The 13921-nt window shown below is 34.0% G+C and overlaps 1 protein-coding gene across 2 annotated transcripts; it reads right to left on the bottom strand.

Annotated features, from left to right (window-relative positions):
- Window positions 1-968: 968 nt before the first annotated feature.
- LOC115233879 lies at window positions 969-9304 on the bottom strand. 2 transcript variants are annotated; one of them, XM_029804502.1, is made up of 3 exons: window positions 9221-9304; window positions 3949-4291; window positions 969-2784 (listed from the first exon to the last, which is right to left on the bottom strand). In XM_029804502.1, exons 1-3 carry the CDS (start codon window positions 9230-9232, stop codon window positions 2567-2569), a joined length of 573 nt encoding a protein of 190 aa, XP_029660362.1. In that variant the 5' UTR covers window positions 9233-9304; the 3' UTR covers window positions 969-2566. The 2 variants fall into 2 exon arrangements, with proteins under 2 accessions (XP_029660362.1, XP_029660361.1); XM_029804501.1 differs by lacking the exon at window positions 9221-9304 and adding an exon at window positions 6282-6337.
- Between the last annotated feature and the right edge of the window lie 4617 nt (window positions 9305-13921).

Here is a 13921-nt window from a genome sequence, read left to right on the forward strand (position 1 = left end):
AGGTAACGTGTACGACGTTCACGTAGCGGCTGTTCGATCACAAGCGATTTGTTGAGGATGCGAGCAGCAGCGGGAGGAATAATCAGCGCGATGCCAGTAGTAATTAATAGCTCGTGCGACGCTGCGGAAATTACCGCGGGCGGCCGACTCCCGAGGCTGCGAGCACGAAATATCTATACACACAGTCATTATCGCGATCGTTTACATCGTTTGAAACGTTGCGAAGATGGTACATAAAGTACGACTCCGATACGTGCAACTTGCGAACGCGAGTTGAACGATCCGTGATAAAATTATTAGATATTTCTCTATCGACGTGCATTTATCTCAACTCGCAACGATATATCTTGTGAGAATCGTGTCGTAAATTTTTATTGGAAACAGTGATATTACTCTAATAACGTAATGTTTTTCGAGCATTTGCGTCACACGATTAATTTTTCTCTTTTTCTCAGCCATCTATATCTTCCCTTACTTATCTCTTCATCAGCATGAATCTTCGCCATTGTTAACGGAGATTAAAAACGTGTTTCTTTTGCATCTTCCCTGTGAATCGTGTACACTATCGCATCATATCTTTGACCAGAGTACAGTTTTTCTTAAAATATTCCCGATAATGACGTTTCGTGATTATCGAATAGATTACATACAAGATGCAGTTTAATGGCGTGTCCAGCCTTGAAATTACGTGTCTTGACATAAAATCGAATTAAAGGGCTTTTCCTTCCTTGTTCTATTCTCGTTTGTTAATATATTATGGAAAATTGCTTTCAAAGATTCAGCTATAAGTCATGTGTTTTTATTTTGCCATATATAGTTTGCGCTGCTACATTTTTTATTAATTTTTTTTATTAGCTCGTTTCTCTAAAAATTGTTACGTTGAAAATGTTTTTACCGAACATCGCTTCTCTCGTGATATCTATCGCATATGATTTTTTTTAATGACACTATTCCAGTATCTCATATCTTTTTCATAAACAAAACGTTCACACTCTTTTTACGCATCTTTGAAAAAAATATTCCTCGCATGTAAAATGGAATTAGGTAGGATGCTGCGAGAGATATTTAGTTATGCGCTACGAAGTTTTAAATGAGCTTTTTAACGCTCCGTTAAAACATGTTAAAAGAAGCGCAAATTTTTTTCACGTTTATTTTATAATGGCGCCGCTGAGACACGTACTTTTAATCCGTAGCCCCTACGGGTCTGTAATATTCAATAGATAATTCAATCCTGTGACCTGGATTTTCATTTCGCTGGCGATCGACCTTGCGCTACAACCACCGTTACTCGGTAATCCACGAGATTAGCGGCAATCGGAATCTCCTAGCACTTGAGAGCATCAGAAATTATTACTCGTGCTCCCGTTATGCGCAGTTTATTTTCATTAGTACAGAGCGCGATCCTCGTCATTATATCTCTATATTGAGCGCAAACTTTTACCACAGCTTTCCAATATTAATCATTGCCAATAAGGTGCTATCTCGTAGTACCGATTTCGATGTTTTTATAATATATAAATGTCATGTCTCCACGAGAATGTAACGGATAATTTATGCATAACTTTAAAATAATTGAATCATATATATATTTATTACACTAATATTATATTTTACTTTCAAGAATTCTTATAACGCATTATACTCTTTTATAATCATATCTCAATTATTCATCGGTTATTTAATAAGTTTAAACGCTTGTTATATAGTATTATATATATATATATATATTTTTAAACTTTTTAAACACATTCTACAATAAAATGTATTTTTATATGTAACACTTTCGATATAACATTTCCATGTATAACATTAATTTATAAAAACATAAAGATACATGTTAATAATATTGTTAATATTTTTCGAATATGTCCAATATATTAATGGGAATATTGTAATTAAGATTACAATACAAATATTTTATTATATTTTTTCACATATTTAGCACTATATTTCTCAAATAATCGTATTATATTGGTTTTTAAATCAAAATTTTGACTATTAGGCAAAGTATAGAATTTCTCGCAAATTGAGTAAGTATAATTTGTGGACAACCTACATATTTAGTTTTTTCCCGGGCTTTTAATAAGAGTTTTCAAATAAATACAAATGTTCGATTAAAATGTTACTAGTTTCCGATAAATATAAAAACAATTACAGAGATATACACAATAAAAACAATTTTTGATCACAACAATATTTTTCGATGATTATTAAGCGAACGCCAAATTACCGAAAGGCTCTATTAACTTTGCATAAATTCTTATTTATGAACAGTTTACACATTTACCATGCTTTATCAATAACTTTTCATATACAATATGAGCAAACAATTATCTTCTGTATTGAGCTTGTATCGCGTATTAAATGAAATAAACTATATTTATGACGGTGTATAGAATACACCGTATTATTTCTGCGTATATGTAATATCGAACGGATAGCATGTTATTGCCTTTGGTATACAAAACGGACACACATCAAAGTTGACAATCTAAAAAGAAGAATTTAATTATACCAGGTACACAAAAGCGATCAGTCACGATTGCCATAGCCGATGTCGCGTCACTCAGTATCCCGTGTGTGCGGCTAGCGCAGTGGCGTATTCATGAAGGGGACTTTGGGTCTCCGCATCGTGTCCTTGACCACCATATACCCCGCCTGAATGATCATTTTTCCCAGAGGTGTGCACGACCGCGTGAAATCCCTCCTTGTCCGCGTGATAGCTGACGACCCGGAAAGTGCCACCTGGATCTTTCACGCTATATTCTCCAGACACGCTGCCTCCTGCAAAAAGGAAGACATTTGATAAAAAGACACCGACTGGTATCTGTCAATTCTTTCTTCTAGATTGCGGACGATCGTGACAGGGTGGCGAAACATCGAAGATGTCATTAATGTAATAGTATCGACAATTATCTTTCGACTGTGAAAAAATCCCATTTTTAACGAGTTTTTTTTTACGCTTCGATAAGTAACATAATGTCATAATCAAAACGATTTATAAATGTTATATAACGGCTTTGTTCTTTTCGTTCTTTCAAACAAAAATTTGTTAACAAAAACACAGCAAAATATAAAAAAATATTTTATAAAAGCAGAAACCACATTGTGTTCATTGGTTTCATAGATGTGCTTCTCTTTCGGATAATAGATAAAACCAATTGTTTGGGAAAAAAGATCCCGATTGAAGAGATGTATACATACGTATATATATTTTTAGTATATTATTTAATTTAACGTTATATATATATATATATATATATATATATATATGTGTGTGTGTAATATTGAACATTATATGATATTTGAAAATTAAAATTCTTTTTATATAAATAAAGTTTACTTAAATTAAAATTAAAATTAAAATGCAGGCTAGGGTTCTTTTACTTATTTAAACTTTTTAGAGGTGTTTGTAGAATCTTTTACTTTCTATCGCACATGTATAACTCGGAAATAGCTCGAATATATAATACTTCCATACTTTCATTGAGGAAAAATTGACTCCAACTTGGTCAAGAAATACACCTGTAAAGTTTGCTGACTTTCGGTAACTTTATACCTTTATACAGAACTCTTATACACATAACTGCGACATCATACCGTCGTGCCGTTGACGCCAGTTTACGATTCTTCAAGTCAACTTCACGTTTCCAAGTGAGAAAATGTAGTTTCAACTGAAGAGTGTCGACGCGTATACACACACACACACACACACACATATATACGCAACTCGCATTCGTACATACAGACTCACGTGCTCAGGAGGGCGCGTTCGCGAGCAGCCATCGCGGAAATGCAATTTTCTTTTCACCCGTAGCAATTTTTGCCGACATCAGCGCGTCACGGTGGAAATCGGGTAAAACGACGCCACAGGTAGCCCCCCAGCATCCCAGAGGCCGTTGTCATTCCCGCGCAAAAGTCACGAAGGCGTAAAAGTGACTGACTCACCGTCCCTGGATTCCTTCTGGCCGTGAAAGTCGCCGGTATGATGGTCCTCGACGCCATACGAGAACTCGTACTTGGGATTCCCCACGTAATCGACCGTGTAGCCGTCATGATGACGATGCTCCTGATGGTCCTGGCCGTGTAAATAATTGTGCTCGCCAAAGTGGTCGACAACAACGTGCGGCACTTTCACCTCGTACTCCGGGCCCTGCACCGGCCCGTGGAAGTGCATGTACGAACTGGCCACCGAGAGGCGATGATCGTGGTGTGCGCCGATGTCCAGCGGTATCACGCCGGTGATTGATCGATTGACCAGGGCGAGGCCGATGGTTAGCGCGACGGTGACCTATGACACAAGAAGTTTATGTCGACGACCATCGTCACGTCGTCCCGGAGATTCACCTCCAGCACGGAATGGCACGCTCTCGATTCTCCACGATCGAGTTATCGATCATGGACGTAAATAGCATGTTACCGCACAAACCGTTGAGTTAATCTACGCGTAAGTACCGGTTATATTTATCAGGATTCTCTTTCTTTTCGATTCATATCTTGTTTAGAGAAAAAGTTTTTCTGGACAATATTTTGTGAAATATAATACCTGGATAAAAAATCGGTAAAAAATCGTCGAGTGCGAAAAAGAGATTGTAATTTAAATATTTTTCTACCCGTTCTAGTCAAATACTTTTTCATGCGTATATATAAATGGCCAAAACAAATTGGAACATTTTAAACTAATAGAATGTTCGATGAATCGAAATTGCACTGAAATGTAACCGTGATCTATACGCAATCGATGTTGCCTGTGTATACAAACTCACTCGTTGCCATGATGAAACTCTAGAAATTTACGATATATCGACATATCTCTCGCGAGAGAAAAAGTTCGTCGACCTCTCGTTTTTAATTACAAGGGTCCCGAGAGTTCGGCCGTCAACGTTCAAACCAACACGAACCGGTCCGATTGAAGTGGCTCGATTGAAAAGGCAGAATAGACGTGATGAAGGAAAGATTTCTTCGTCCTTACTTGTACGCTTTAGCAACCTCCATGTCTTCGTTATAATCGACGTTTCTCGCTTCTCGATATTTGCGTTTTTTTAACTTATAGATAAACGTGAAAAAATTGTTACAGTATCTCGTTCAATTTAAAAGACTGAAAAATATATCTGCGGTGCAAGCATTATATTCGTAGATAGTTAAAAATAAATACTCGAGATTTGAAGTGTATTAATAATGCGATACAAATAAAACCGCGAATCACGAATTGTAAAGTTATTTTATGCAAATTTTGTGAGAACTGACAACGGGGATAGACAATGTTAGAACAATTGTTTATGCATGTAGAAATACAACTTGCACTACTGCTTATGAATACACGTCTAAGTTAGAAATATAGTACAATATATGCAAAAAGATGGAATATATGTATGTTAAGATGCACAAGATTTTGCATACTTTACGTAACTGTGTAGTGTTATGTATACCAAATGTATCATTAAATATTTATCAAACATATATGTTACATCATAATTCGTGCAAAATTCAAAAAAAAAGTTTAATATATGAATACTTTTTAAGATAATTATTACTATTGCATAATTAAAAAATTCTGCAGTATCATATCAATATTTTCTATATAGTTGGAACAAAACGTGAGTTTGTTTAAAAAATGTATATAAAAGAAAAATATACATAAAAATATATATTTCATGTACATAAAACAATAATGGAACTCTTGGTTTTAATAGAAAAAAAAGTATAAAAGCTTTTATGTTAAGAGAAAAAATTTGAAGACAAAAAATAATTATTTAATTTGATTAAAAAAGCGTTTTTCATAGATCAATATGCACTTTTTAATTTTCTTTTGTATGAAGTTTAACCCCAGAATTTTTACCTTTTTGTAAAAACGTACATTCGCGACACGACTCTCGTCTAAACGAACTAATTACATCAAGCAGATCCGAATATTAAAGAACGCTTTAATCCCATCTTATATTCACGACGTTGGCGTTGGTTTTCGACGGACCGCATAAAGCTACTTTTCCTTCTGTCTCATCTCGAATTATTTATTTCATCAACCCTTGCGCGCGCCAATTACATTTTGTAATTACGAAACAATTAAGAATTCGTCGCGCCCCTCGCTTATTCCCTTTTGAGAATTTCCCTTTACGTTTCACTCACTCTTCCTCTCTCTCACTCTCTCTCTCTCTCTCTCTTTCTTTCTTACTGTCCCCTATCTGTCTTCTCGTCCGAATGTCGCGGAGTTATTCTTTAACGAGCACTTTCTCCGCGCCGCGTCACTTTTCCTTCTTTCGCGATGAGTTTCGACACTCTACCTTGAAAGTCATCTCCACCATTACGGTATTTCAGACGGCCAGATGAGAACTGCAACTTACCAGCGTATTTTCTAGGCTTTTATATACCGGCCCGCTCTGCTTACACGCGGCCGCGCATACATACATGCGTACATCCGCGCCTGGTTCCGGTTCCGACGCGAATACAGATGCTGGCTGAAGATACACTTCCGAGACAGTAAGATAAATGTCGCATAGAGAGGCGTTCAAAAATGCAATAATAAATAAATTTTGAACATAAGTAGATAATAAATACGGATAATATCAACTCGCATTTAAATTATATTAACGCAATATAGTTTTATTTATACATAAAATGATCTAAAGAAAAAAAAGAACTTGAAATCAGAGGATACTTACGAGAATAAACACACAAAAATAGCTATACGGTGTATTTATAAAAATAAAATATTTCCGACGTATAAATAAATAAATTCTTATAGACATTATTATAAATAAAATAAAGACAGCTATTTTTATCAAAGCTAGATTTTAGCATAGAAACATGAAACTATTTGACTTACAATAAACACTCACCTTTAATGTTTACTAGACATGCAAATTTCAATATTTATATATGAATAGCTAATAACTCTTAGCATTTTGCGTGCATATGCAAAAGAAAGGGAGAGAGGCAGAATCATTCCGGAATTCTTTAGAAAAATAAATGTTATAATGTAATAACAAAATGTTTACAAACATTCTAATACAGCAATATTTAAAAAAAAAAATTATTTAATTAAGATTTTATTATCTCTTTTCCTCTCTCTATTTTTAATAGAGGCGCAATAATAATATCTCGTTTAAAATAAGTAGAATTATATTGACAGAATTATATTGTATTATATATGCTTTATATTTTGCAAGAGTCGGCACGAGTTCCAAATGGCATTTCACGATGACTCGCAATGTCATAAAACCGATTACGTATTAATAGACGGCGCATCTTTACGTAGCATTGTGCATTGAAAAATGATCTGGGAGATCGTATAAGATCGCTTCCTTCCTCTCAGCCGTGGCGCCGCATCGAGTGGCTTCCTCCTTCTCGTGAGATACACGATGCACTATTGCCGCAAGCTTTTCTCGACATCAAGACGCAATACTTGATTCATAATACTTGGATTCTCTTGAGAGAATCAATTTTCATCTGTGAATTCAGATCTTTATTTTAAACAAAAATCTTAATTCTCAAACTATTGAAAGATTATTTCAAATATATAATAATAATATGTCCAAAATTCATATAAAGAGAGCATGATATAGGTTTATGTAGAAATTATAAATTAAATTACATTACGTAATTGAAAATATGCTTATCCGCGAATAATATGATCAGTGCTTTAATTAAATATTATAAAGTTGTTATTCGAGCGTTATAATACGAGATAATTAGATTTTTATTAATTTATAAAATTAGTTAATACATTATATGTGCGTATTAAACGTAAAATCAAATTTTCTTTTTTCTTTCTTTTTTTATTGATATCAACAATTTGCAAAAAAGAGTTGCGTGTTACTCATATCAATTTACATTTATTTTGTTAGCTAAATACAGTTATGAATATTGTACAATATTTGCGTACTGCTCTCGCACACTGCAATATTTTTTGGAAAAATAAATATTGAATTGCATAAAAGCGTAATCCATCAATTTCCTGCGTCAAACATTTTCAAAGATATGTTAAAGTTCAAATTGCATAACGCAATATTTTTGTATTCTTAAGTAAAAGTAAAATTTGAATCAGATTGTATTATATTTATTAACATAGATCATTTTTCCTTTTATTCTGACTGTCCAATAAAGTTCTTCTTTAAGATTATCTGGCTTGATGAAAATCCAGAGTTCTATAAAAGACTCGTCCGTTCGCGTGAGAAGCAATCCTTAAACGCAGGTCCATTCGTATAAGATTTTGTCGAGTGCTTCTGACATAGAATAATAGCAACAATAAAAAATAATAACAGTAATAAAAGCAGTAGAAACAGTAACTGTTAAAAAAATGTTATTTTTTACAATATTAATGCAATAATTTCTGACAATTATATTTTTTCACTTTATTTATTTCTCTAGTCTATAAATATCGGCAAAAGAATTAGAGTAAGCTGCGTTCCTTTTTAATAATTCGCATTTTATATTTAAAAAGCAACGTCATGTCGACATCATACTCAAGTAGCTGACATAAAATCTTTTTTTTTTTCTACAGTTTAAAACGCGCTTCGAGAGAGATACTGCTTTCACGAAAGAGAGTCAACCGAAAGTTGGCTGACGCTCGATGGAAGGCGTCTCTCTGCCTTCTTTGTTGTGAAACGATAAGAAATGTCACATCGCTATGTATCACGGAAATTCCTTTCGTCTTTTCTGCATTGTAAGGGCGTCACATAAAATATGGCACTATTATAAATCAAATTCATGCTTATCTTTCTTTGATTCAACAGCGGCTTTCCATCAGCGTCAATGATTAGCATATTCATTGCAGTGTAGTCCATTATACAGTATCACATATACATAAACAATATGTTTATGCACGATTTGTCTATTTATAATAACAGACGACACTACGTGTAAATTATAAATCCGGTACAAATGCACGTACGACATGTAATTAACAAAAGCTATCGCGTTTATATATATATATATATTAATATATATATTATTATCGTAAATGCCCATTATCCACGACACGTAATTTGATCGGCGGGATTTATGGTGATGTCGAATAAGGATGGACGTTAACGATCGACCTCACCACATTTGATAACCCGATTAATGGACTGCGCTATGATAATGAACGCGCGTAAAGGGAAATACACGGGTTGCGTCAGCACTCGCCATACGTCGCTAATTGGATTTTCTTTTGTGAGTAGAGAAATTCTACGGAAATACGCGTATTAAAGCCTTGTCGCTATTAACCATCCCGACAAACCTTTGAAACCATATAAACCGCTGTTTCGACGACGACAAGGGGAACGCTTGTGATACGCTTGTTTCTTCGCTGAATATAAATGTGCTCCATTATAAGCGCGTACATACGGCACAAATTGCCGTGTCTTCGCATCAAACGATTATAAACGTATCGCACTGGCTCTCGCTCTTTGTACATTTCTCCGCATAATATTCTTGCTCCTCGAAGCCAACGGCAAGTCGAACGTGATATTCTGTACGCGCAACGATAATCAACTAAACCCTCGACCTCAGAGTACGATGTAATATAATTGACGTAGAGGAAGTGTCCCGGATCGCCGCTACAAAGGATGGTAATTGGAGCAATTTTGCGGCCTTGCAAATAAGCTCTCTTTACAGTTAATAAATAAGCAAATTAGAGAGAAAATTTTATTATATAATGCGCTTGGGGTTAAAATGGCCTAAAAGTAATAAACTATGGGAAAATACGCAAGCGTAATGTCAATAAATATATGAATAATGCAGCTTACTTAGTACAATACATACTTGTACATGCCACTTTTGATATTTCACTTTTCAAAATGTATGCAAAGAATACAGGTATATTATTTCGATCATTTCGACAGTAACACAATTCTGTCATCTCTAAAATCAAGCAATGTGGTAGCGTCATGATGACAAGTATTATAAAAAAACGACTGATGACGTGCCATTCACGGCATATCATCCAGATGCTACCAAGTAATTTATCCGGATTTTTTATGTATCAAATGTTTTCAATTAAAATATCTCTAGAAAAAAATTGGAAATCTAACAGTACGTTTCTTGTACAATCTCGATGTAAGCTTTCGATTAAGTTATTTATTAGTTTATTTTTAATATTGATTATGATATGGTTATACATAAATATACACATATATATATATATATATATATGCGCTCGCTGTAATATATTTGTATTTATAATAAATATTAGGATATAAATAATACTCTATAGAGCGTAGAATAAATTTGCATTTTATATAGCGCATTCCATTTACATCACAATACATAAAAACGAATGTTACTTTACAGTATAGCCATATATAATTAATGCTTCATAATTAATTAGTACATTGATTAATATCGAAGAATGCCATTTGAGTTACAACACATAATTGTAATACTCTGTTTGCATACAAATATTGTAGATGCATAGCTATCGCGTATTTATTTTCTTTAATTAATATATTAAACTTGCGCACAATAATCGAATAGAATATCATTCACATTCATATTAATTTTCTTTGAATTGTTAAAATATGCAATCTCGGCAATGACTGCTACTTATGAAGCAAGCACGGTGAAAGAATTAATTGGATAAAAGGCAACAATAAACTTCAATATTTTTGAGAAAACTTTGATACTTTCGACTAATCAATTTCACATGCCTTTTTAAAGAATGGATTCGTTAATTTAGGATGACGTAAACAAGAATTAGAAAGAAAAACTTTCACATATATGATATTCTATAAAACCTTATGGTTAAAAAGAATAGTTTTCTCCAAAAATTTCTTTTAGTATAGTGTATAATTTGATAGATTGATCATGTCACTCACGTTATGTCTTCGAACGACCGACTTTTTGACAAACGAATTACGATAATAAGTAAATTGAAAGACCCAACACTTTATCAACATAATATAAAGCGACTGACAGTTGGCGCAAAAAACTAGTCAAACGTGCCATAATCGAATAAACCGGCATAAATAATGTATATCGCGCGATTTCATCGTCTCGGCATAACATTTGTAAACGAACGTCGCATTGTCGACTATATTATGCTTTCGTTTCGCACGTGACGCACGTCAGAAGGTGAACGCTTGACTCGATTAAACTAATTGGCATTCGCAGATATCCATCGCACATATCGAGATATATATTTCGCTATTTATGAATAATCAGTTTAATGGGATATCAATTTAATTATTGTAATGCAATTTTGCAACGAGATACTTGTCATAACTGTATACATCAACATAGAGTCGTTCCAGATGTCTTCAGTATTTCAAATTAATCAAAAAATCCATAACAAGGGCGGAATGATATATGTATATATATTTCAGATATTCCAAATATTTTATTACTATACACACACATTTTCATTTTCAATACGTCAATGACCTCGCTTTCGTATTACATGCGTGACTTTTCCTCGTCTCGTGTATAAGTTAAGGATCAATTATAATTTAATTGCAACTGTAAAATTTGCCCGTGATAACTTTCTTTGTGTTTCGCGTGCTGCTTCAGCCCGCCCATTAAATCGGCATTATACTGCACAAAGTCCCTCGTTGAGATTCCGCGAAACAGTTTCGCGAGGCAAGTCTCGCACGTATGAAAAGATCCGAGCTTTATATATATATTATATTATATAGCTTGAGCCCCATAAAAGGCTATGTACAGCCTCATATTTCAGATCGTAAATCAAGAAGCTCGATCCCGGAGTAAGTATGATTCCCAGCGCGATATGAAGCTCCCCGGCTGACGATGAGAGAAAGAAGACCCTGCTCTCGCGCAGGGAAACCTGTTCAATAGATCTGCCACATTCGTGGATTCGTTTTAATCGTGAAGCGCTCAGGTCGCAGTTCCGGCAACCCATGCAGGGAGGGTCTGACCCAGATCGGATGAATCTACTGCAATTTGCACTTGACGCGGTCGCCGACGGCGGAGAGTAAAGGTTGGCTAGTTGACGACTCTTTTCTGGGCAAGCTATATCCTCCTACCGAGGATCTCAAATAAAAACGACGTATCGTAAACATCTTGTATTGCGTAAGATTTGTCATACACACGATGCAGATGCACCAATATGAATTAGAGATACTATATTATCGTGTGTACATAAAAAAAAATAAAATCAATGCGTATTATAATAATATATGTCACTATTATGTCATTAATATATGTTACTATTATAAAGACAAATCGCAATTATAATTATGTAAATAAATTTATTATATTTTATTCATCGAGAATAAAACAATTTTAAATAATAAAAAATTGGCATTATTAAAATATATGCAGTTAATACCAAGCGTATATAAAAAAAAGAAAAAAACGAGATGCCATCAAATAGCTTAGCAGATTTTTTAACATGTTTTTAGTTATCTTTGTTATATAATTGCAAAATATGCTGTATTTTAAGTATGTAAAAACAAGAAAAATTGTTATCAAAATATTTAAAAATCTAAAAAATAGAATATGGTGGAAAAAAGATAATTTAGGACGACCTGCAGTGGTAACACCTTGTGAAAAACGAGCAATTTTGAAAGTGGTATTAAATTCGCAGATGACTGCAAAACAAATTGTTGAAGCATCTGGAGTAAACACACATATCAAAAAACGTTCGACGTCTTCACAAAGTTGTGTTTAAAATGATAAGGAAAATATAATATCTCGCATTATAGATAAATACAAAAAAGATTCTCTTTTCAAATTTAAATAAATACAAATACAAATTTAAATAAATTCAAATACAAAACAATTCTTTTTAGATTTAGATAAATACAAAAAGATTTTTATTAAATGTTTCTTAAGATTTAGATTTTGCGAAACATTATGTAAAATGAAGAAAATATAAAAAAATACGATATTTATCGATAAAATAAGTTCAATTTAAATAGTAATAAGTATTAACAGACTTGATTTGAAGAATATAAATTTAATGATTATACTAATAATATTAATTATACTAATCATAAGAGATATAACGATTAATATGGAAGAATGAAAAGTTAAAAATGTTTGTTGAATTTATCGAAATTAAGCGAGTATGAGGTAAAAACATTCGAATGAAAAACTATAGCAAAACGTCGGTGTTGACGAACGCATAAAAACATATTTACGCAAATTACGCAAAGTCTGCGCGCGAAAACTGCTTTTACTCTCGGGCAGTAACGGACGAGATATCACGAGCCGGAAGCACAGAGCTCACCAGGACTCCTACGCGCTTATTGCGCTTCAGTCGTCAGAAGCTCAATTAAAATTCCCACGGAAATTTCTCATTCGCCCGGGACACTTATCCCGGCGGGAAACCGCTCGCGCGTCCCACCCATAGCCGTCGTTGTACGACACACTAACATTGCGGAATTTCTTCCGCCGCTATTTTTCTTCCACCCGCAATTTCAGGCGGGCGGATCGTAGATAAAAGTACGTATCACTTGGAAACGGGAACGCGCGGGTTAGCGATAAGGCTAACATAATTCTATCCGCCTTTCGCGGTCTCGAGCGTGACTTGTCTAGAAGTACCGGGTTGCGAGTTGTATTTGGCGATTAATCCCGAGGTACAAAATGCTCGACGACGTAACCGGCGAGTATGGGGCTTTTAATTTTCGCGTTTGTCACGTACCGCTCGCTGAGAGCCTGGCTGAATTAATCTCCCAACCGCAAATACTGCGCTACGAATTGTTGAAAACACAATCATCGAAAAACGCCTTTTTTATGCGTACTATTTTTTATTGTTTTCTCATCGCATAGATAACAATGTGTATGTGATATTCAAGAACTATGTATTGTCATATTTTTCAACTATAAATTCTTTGGAAAATTTAGGGCGAATTATATTCGCTTAAATAAATTAAATAAATATTAATAAAAATAGTACAAAAATATATATTAAAATATTTTTAATAGCTTTCAAAAGATAGTAAAAATTTTATATTAAAAATAAGCAAAAAGAAAGAGATAC

This window comes from Formica exsecta, unplaced genomic scaffold (assembly GCF_003651465.1).
Source record: "Formica exsecta isolate Colony F162 unplaced genomic scaffold, ASM365146v1 scaffold191, whole genome shotgun sequence".
Classification (NCBI taxonomy): domain Eukaryota; kingdom Metazoa; phylum Arthropoda; class Insecta; order Hymenoptera; family Formicidae; genus Formica; species Formica exsecta.